A 7,875-nucleotide genomic window follows, 5' to 3' on the forward strand; every position below is an offset into this window, starting at 1 on the left:
TGCAGTATTTTACAAGGAAACTGGTCACAATTTGTATTTCCCCCCCCTTATTCATTACTCATAAATGGTTAGGAAACAACAGCGTGAAAATGGAAAAAAAGCATCAATAATGCATTGGAAAATATATAGTCAAAATTGCGTTACTTTATATATATACAAGGGTGTACAGCTCCCAAACTCAGCAGACACTCAGCACCATCTGAACCAAAGCTAGTGCAGCCTTACCTCGGCCTGTCTGGCTGTGATTACCTTTGGACCTCCAGATTTGTCAAACACGAGGTACAGTATCTATTTTTGTCTCATCATGTCAAATGGTGTCATTTGGTAAGCCCTTCGCCTCTCTCACAGTCAAAACACACACACACGCACACACACGCCAACACAGTGAGATCCCCTCCCCCCCCACGCACTACCCTGCCCAATGCTCCCTCCTCCTTAATTGCCTTGAGTGTGTACGAAAATGTGGTTAATTTCACCACATTTCATGATTCAGACATTTTGTGGGGAGCTCCAATACAAATATCCAAAGAAAGGCCTAAGTCAGAAAAAGGTGCAAAGGTCCATAAAGCGGATGGGATGCTTCCAGTGGTTTACAAGTGTTAGCCTTATACGCAGACAGTTGCACCTTTTAGGAAAACGGAGGGCGTGTTTGTTATGAGTGTGAATGTGTGTATTTGCGTCTGTCTGTGTGTGTGTGTGTGTGTGGTCTGTTCAAGAAATGAATTGCATAACAGGATTGGAGTTTGTTAAGGGGATTACTGAAGCGGCTCCTTCACGTGGGCTGTTGTTAAAACCATGAATCCACACAGGTGGAAGAAATAAATAACACGGTAGAGGGTCTAATGTGAAATAATTTACGTAGTATTCGTTTTTATATATAGCTACTTTGGGTAACGCACCAGTGGTATGACACGACATAATTAAAATGCACCAGCAAAGTTCCACCCAGACAAAGCACAAAGAACAATGGAGTTGGTTTCTTTTTTCATTTTGGGCAATTGAAGCTGTACTAACATTTAATAATACAAAAGCAGCTGTCACATATGGAAACTCAGAGTAGCAGATGAGAACCACATCATCCTTACTTCATTTTGAAAAAAGTCCAGTGGTGCCTACCAGAATAATACCTACCAGAAATAGTTTCAGTGTATTATATGCCAGGTTACTCTAACCTAAAGTAAACAAATAAGATTTACGTTCTGTTGCTATATTTTCATCACTATTTGTTTTCATATATCCATCCAGCGAGTAGCACCAGCCCATGGTCCAACATCGTTTCGATTCCTTGAAATTTTTGTATTCTATCTAATTGTATTCTATCTAATTTTGTATCTTGTCTTATTTCCACTTCTCTTTTTTTCTACTTTCGCCCAGGAGTGCCTTGCCCCAAGGTAGTCAAAGAGAGACAAAACCGGAAATGCACACGGAAACATCTAATTGTCGTAATAAAATCCTTCTATTATACTATGTTAATCATGTTATATTTTGAAAAGCCTTCCCGGAAATGTTTTTCTATGTCACCATTGTACACTTTGATGCGAGACGCCCCCGCTGCTTTTCCCCACTGTCCAGTGTGGATTTACATACCCTGATTTCCGTGGGACTGGGAAACGAAAGAGGAGGGTGGCGAGTCTTTCAGGAACTGGAGGAACACACACAAACAGCACAGCACCACAACTCTCAACTTCTAGACCTTTTATAGCTCCTCGACTGCGACTTTTCCGACTTCAGAGTCAACTGTGTACGACTTTTATTCACCGCTTTTCTTTGCCTCACGCAACTGTTGTCTCCGGTATATTTTTCCCGTCTGGAAGCGAACTGGATACTTGGAGAAGTCGGAAAACAGTTTGAGTGTTGAACCCGGTGTGAAGGGCTGTGGCCATGGCCGGGGGTGGTGCTGGTGCTGGTGGGGTTTCTCCGTTGGGGCCCGCGCCGCCGATGTGGTATCACCGGGACCTGAGTCGAGCTGCGGCCGAGGAACTGCTCGCACGGGCCGGGAGAGACGGAAGCTTCTTGGTGCGAGATAGTGAGAGTGTCAACGGGGCTTACGCTTTGTGCGTACTGTAAGTATCTTTGAGTGGGTTCTAAAGTAACGCTTCCGTGGGTCACAATTCATTCTCTGCTTTTCGTCAACAGACATCTTTTAAATGTATTTATCATAGTTGGCACCCATGCCTCATGTTTCTTTTGTGTTAAATGTGTAGCCTGGTCTGTTATTACTCTGTAATGCCACACAACCCTCTCCAGGCTATACTTAAACTTTCCTGCTGCAAAAAAACTGGCATCATTTGCTTTTCTCTGTTTTTAACCAGGAAAAGTGCATAGTATTGTAGCCTATCTCATATAATGTTCTCACAACTTACTAACATGGTCATTTTCATTACTTAAAAAGGGAGCACAATCCTATTGTTGCTCACCAAGTCCTATGCTATCCTTTAGTTAGCCTTATTGTTGCAAATTAAGTATTTTAGAGTGATTCCTAGACATATTGACAAACGCGAAAGGTTATTACAAATGCTATGCAACACAATCTGGTTCCTTGTCGGATATAGGTGGGAAAAAAAAACGGCTTGTGAAAGAGAATTGTGGGTTTGAACTGCGACCCTGGCAGGGGTGGAGTGTGTTGACTAAGCGCCCAAAACTTCACCTCTGCCCTGGCTGCAACAAAGTGTCACCCACTCTTCCTAATTCATGAATGGGTCAAACGCAGACGATGAATCATATTTTGTGTCTTCTATTGTGTATAGTCAATACTTGAATACAGCCTCATTTTTATATCCTAGTGTAATGTATTAACATATACATGTAGGAGAAATCATAGTGCCCAAAGTGGAGGAAGATAAGATGTTTATTCATTGCTATTTCACTTTGACCAAAGCCAGTTTTAAACTGACTTAGAGAATGTTTTTTTTTCTTTCTAAATGTACTGACTGGCTGCCCTGCAGTGAACCTCCTGCGTGGCACAGAGCTGCAGAACAGTCTCTGTCTCTGTGGTCTCCCGCAGTGCCACTTTTACAGGGCATGGTGCTACAGTCGGCCAATGGGCTGTGAGCTCAACATCAGTGCTACACCGAAGCACTTTTAGATGTAGTGTCTTCACGGACACAGTATCTCTAAGAATATCTACATTGTGAATGTAAAGACACTGTAGTTAAGGGGGGGGGGGGGGGGGCCTGCCATCGTTTAGGCTTAAATGAGTGATGAAATGCCCTCCATTACACAAGAGAGACTGCACAGCTGTCTGTCTCTGTTGAGGGTTCACAATCTGAGACAGTAAGCAGCAACGCTGACATTTAACATGAGGCGAAAGAAAATTTAATAAATGACTTGATAAAAATAGTGAATGACTCAATCACAGGTCAGTGTCGGACAACCACATAAAGTGCATCAAGTATAAATGCCTAAATGGCAGACTGGATTTTTTTTTTTTGGACTGTAGATCCTGTGTAAGGATCTGTGATACTTCACACCTAGAAATATTTTTCATTCAGTAACCAAATGTCTTGTAAAAACACAATCATGCGTGCGCAGTGCAACCTTAGAAATGTGGTATAAATGACATTTTTAGCCACTCGTCTCTTGAAATAAACAGTCACATGATATTTTATAAAATCAAGTGACAATGTCATTTATGTCGCATAGCGATGGTCTCGAACTTCATAGGTCACCCAACCACACCATCAACCACTTCCAGATATGTTCCTGCCTACTAATTTTCATTCACACATGTACTTGTTAAATGAGATCAAAGTGTAATGACTTTATCACACCATGGTACAGGGGACTTTTCTTCTTCATTTCTTCTATTATTATGGTGTGCTCCACTCTAATTGTGTGAACTTCTGCAGACAATGGCTTCATATGTACATCTTAGAAGATGAGAGGAGAGAAGAAAGGACAGGATAGGTTTGGACAGTGGAAAAGAGAGAAGAGGGTAGGAGCGATGAGGAAAGGAGAGGAGGAGAGATGAGGAGAGGAGAGGAAAGGAAGGGATGGATAAGGGGAGAGGAGAGGAAAGGAAGGGATGGGAGAAGAGAAGAGAGTTTGTTAGTTAGACACTGGTACACAATCCCATCATTAATGCTCTGCCAAGAGGCTTTTTTTTTTATTTTCTCTCCTTCCCTCAAAACCGGATATAGTCAGTTTTTCTCTGTGACTTGGATACATGTTTACTTCCTTTTTGAGGGCTCTGCTGGGACCAGTGTGTTTAGGAAGTTTTTCCACACTGTTGTTGTCTGAGAATAGATGGGTGTGAGGACGCTGTATCAGCAGTGGGACTGAGTCTCAAAGTTGTTTTTTTTTTCCTCCCTATAAGACTTTGTCTTTCACTTCCTCATTGCACGTATAACTCGTAGACTTGAGTTGTTTTTTTTTTTTTTTGGGCACCACAGCAGATTCCAAAGGTTATGTTTTCGAGAAGTTAAGTCATGTTGCAATGACCTTATGCATACATTTTTTTTTGCCAGCCAGTACAGAGCTTTCTAGATTGTCCTTCAGAGTGTTTTCAGTTTTTCTTAAAATTAATATGTGGTTTTGGTTAAATTGCAAATGAGAACAGTTTTGTTTCACCTTGGAAAATCCAAACATGCTAATCTTAAGTTTCTCATCTCCGTTATATATTTATGTATGTTAATCACAGCTTATTGCTATTGTTTGTGAAGCGTGAAAATGTGACTTGTCATCTAAACAGGAGTCTCCAACACTTTTGATCTCTTTCTCTGCCTTGTTAATACTTTGTAGTACACTTTAACAGGAGTCTCCAACACTTTTGCTCTCTTTCTCTGCCTTGTTAATACTTTGCTAATACAGAAACAATAGTATTTACTTCCCAGATCCAGAGACAGCCTTTCAGGAAGACACATACACACACCCACACAGACACACATATATACACGCATATAAACAATGCTTCAGAGTGTATACTTGTCATACTACTGCTGCTACACAATGGTCCGTGTATAAAGTATGTCAGTAATAAATACAGATTTAGACCAACTAGAACAACGGAGACAAAGAGAAACTGTTTATCTCAGTGAGGGTGTTAGACAAGTCTGATACATTTTTATATCAGTTAAAGGTGTAATTATCAGTATAATGATCAGGGCAGGGGGAGCAGAACAAAAAAAAAGCAAAATTCAAGACCAAGATTTTGGTACAGATAACAGCATTTCGGAGGAAGTACAGACATGGGTAAATAAGATGGACGGACATAGGAGATCAGGAAGGACACACCTAGCAGAATTAGAAGGACGCACATAGGTGAGAAGTAAGTTGGACAAAAAAGGATAGCAGAATTAGAAGGACGCACATGTGAGGTGAGAAGTAAGTTGGACAAAAAAGGGGCAAAAACAAAAAAAATAAATGTAAACGTTTCAAATATAAAACATCGCATGATCATAACATACTTTAATTTATATAGAAATAGTGGTCCTTAACACATACTTCATTTCAAAATTTTGTAATGCTCTCACGCAAGTGTTGCCCCAACAGATGTAGAGTAACTGCACAGGTTTCCACAGAAAGTGGGAGAGGTGAGAGAGTATTGTCAAACACTGCACCATCGTGATCCCTTGTTGTTTATTGTTTCAACACTTCATGTTCATGTCTGAGTTCCTGTTGGATGCAAACATAAAAAGCCCAGGGAAAAACAGTTCATGGGCCGGGGGCCGAGTGAATTCCTGATATGGATTCATCCTTTTCTCCCTTCTTATAACGTCACGCACACAAACACACAGTCGTGTACATCCTGAAAATGAGCACAGGAACAGGCCGCACAGCAGGGTTTTGCATAGGCTGCCATTTTAACGCCCACGCAATTCAAGAGATGCGCGGCGTTTGCAATCTCTCTCACCCACAGCCATACTCCACAGTGTTTGCCAGGCAAATTGGACATATTGTGTCTGGTCCACTGAGCAGGCAGACAGACACTCTAGTCAGTGCAGACTAGAAAAATCATTAAACTGCTATCGCAGGCTCCGAGTCAAATCACGTTGTCAGAACGTGGATCTGTTATTGTTCAACAGATATACTTTTAGTGTACCATCCCGCTCAATTGTTTAATGTTGTCTTGCAATAAAAATGAATAGTAAAGTTCCTGGTCCAGGTCAATGAAGAGTGAGGAAATTGTTGTGCTTTCGCTTAATGATTTACAAACAGTGTATTTCTGCTTTGTTCTGCTCCACTGGATGCGGTTTGAAGCCTGCTAAGCACCGTGATAGACAGCAACAGGTTGAAGGCCTCCACAATGTCTGAACTGCAGTACTCTCTCATACTGTACATACGTGTACATGCGTTACATACACAGAGCCACTGGTCCGCTGAGGTCAAGAACAAAAGCGTTACTTAACGTGAAACCATTTCAGTCTCGTTTCCACTGCATCATGGTTTTGCTTCGTTTTTTTTTTTTTTTTGGTTGTTTTTTTTTAACCTGATTTCGGCTCCTCCCTGCAGATTTCAGAAGCACGTCCACACGTACCGAATCCTACCCGATGATGAAGGATTTCTGGCCGTACAGGTAAAAAAAGAAACACTCTCACCTGAATGTATTTATTTATTGACCAACTATCCACTGAGGTTGAGTGTGGCCATGTGTGCAGCAGTAGCAGCTGGCAGACACTGATGCTTTTGCTGTTTCTGCCCCTCTGTTTCTCTCTGTCCCACCCACACATTCACACACACACACACACACACACACACAAGTAGCCTTTTTGTGCCCCGTGCCCAACAGCTGTGACATCCGCAGCCACTCTTAACAACACATACACACGCACAACCTCTCTCTGTCCAACCCTAGACTCACTTCAGCCTCATGACAGTATGCTGCTGCTGCTGCTGCTGCTGCTGCTGCTGCTGCTGCTGCTGCTGCTGCTGCTGCTGCTGCTGCTGCTGCTGCTGCTGCTGCTGCTGCTGCTGCTGCTGCTGCTGCTGCTGCTGCTGCTGCTGCTGCTGCTGCTGCTGCTGCTGCTGCTGCTGCTGCTGCTGCTGCTGCTGCTGCTGCTGCTGCTGCTGCTGCTGCTGCTGCAGGCTGACTGTGTTTCCATGTGACCACAGGTTAAAAAAAAAATCACATTTCACTGAAGTAGGTCGTGTTTACGCCAACAGTTGTTCCTGGGTTGATTTTTGTTTAGACAATGGATTTCGTATTTGCTTATATAACACTAGACGAAGAACAATAGGGGCCACTGGAGATTGTAGCGAGGTGACTGCGTGCAGCCGCGCACGTGAGATTAAAGGCATTTGTTATATCCATGACACGCAGGCTATAAATCTTGTGCTTTCATATCTCCCCCCCCCCCTTTCCACATGCAGACATCCCAGGGTGTGCAGCCTAAACGGTTTAAAACATTGCCAGAGTTGGTGTCGTTGTACCTGCAGCCCAGTCAGGGACTGGTCACCACCCTGCTCTTCGCCGTGGACAGAGAGGAAACAGCTGTCAGCGATGACAGAGACTATTCAGGTATTCTGGCGTTTATTAATGGTCACACTCAAGTCCTGTCAGTGACCTCTCTTCGTCACAGGGTCTCTTTTTTTTTTTTTTTTTTCCCCTGTCACTGTTAGACGGCGAGGACGAAAAACCACCGCTTCCTCCCCGCTCTGCCTCAACCTCTACTCCACCAGGACCAGAAACACCCACCGACAGGTACTAAAGAAGTGTTCAGAGTCCACCCTTGTGACTGCATCAGATTTATCAGTATAATAATAAGCCTACAACTTTTAGTTTTCGTCTTAGAATAGGAGAAATACTATTACGTTACAAGTACTAGTCAACAAACCTAACACTGATCTAAATTAATTATGACAAACCTGCGTCTTTGACCCGCACACACATAAACATAAACACATGTACACCTCCTCTTTTAATGTCCCTGGGTATCC

At 42.7% G+C, this 7,875-nt stretch overlaps 1 protein-coding gene across 2 annotated transcripts in view; it reads left to right on the forward strand.

Annotated features, from left to right (window-relative positions):
• The first annotated feature begins 1,431 nt into the window (after positions 1-1,431).
• inppl1a (inositol polyphosphate phosphatase-like 1a) overlaps positions 1,432-7,875 on the forward strand; it is a 23,155-nt gene continuing 16,711 nt past the window's right edge. The window contains exons 1-4 of one of the 2 annotated variants that reach the window (XM_025055031.1): positions 1,432-2,063; positions 6,451-6,514; positions 7,309-7,456; positions 7,558-7,639. In XM_025055031.1, the coding sequence (XP_024910799.1) occupies positions 1,882-2,063; positions 6,451-6,514; positions 7,309-7,456; positions 7,558-7,639 (476 nt within the window). In that variant the 5' untranslated portion in view covers positions 1,432-1,881. The remainder of the gene's footprint in view (positions 2,064-6,450; positions 6,515-7,308; positions 7,457-7,557; positions 7,640-7,875) is intronic. The other variant, XM_025055032.1, reaches the window with a different exon arrangement.

The sequence above is a fragment of the Cynoglossus semilaevis genome, chromosome 4, assembly GCF_000523025.1.
Source record: "Cynoglossus semilaevis isolate Cse_v1.0 chromosome 4, Cse_v1.0, whole genome shotgun sequence".
NCBI classification, from domain to species: Eukaryota; Metazoa; Chordata; class Actinopteri; order Pleuronectiformes; family Cynoglossidae; genus Cynoglossus; species Cynoglossus semilaevis.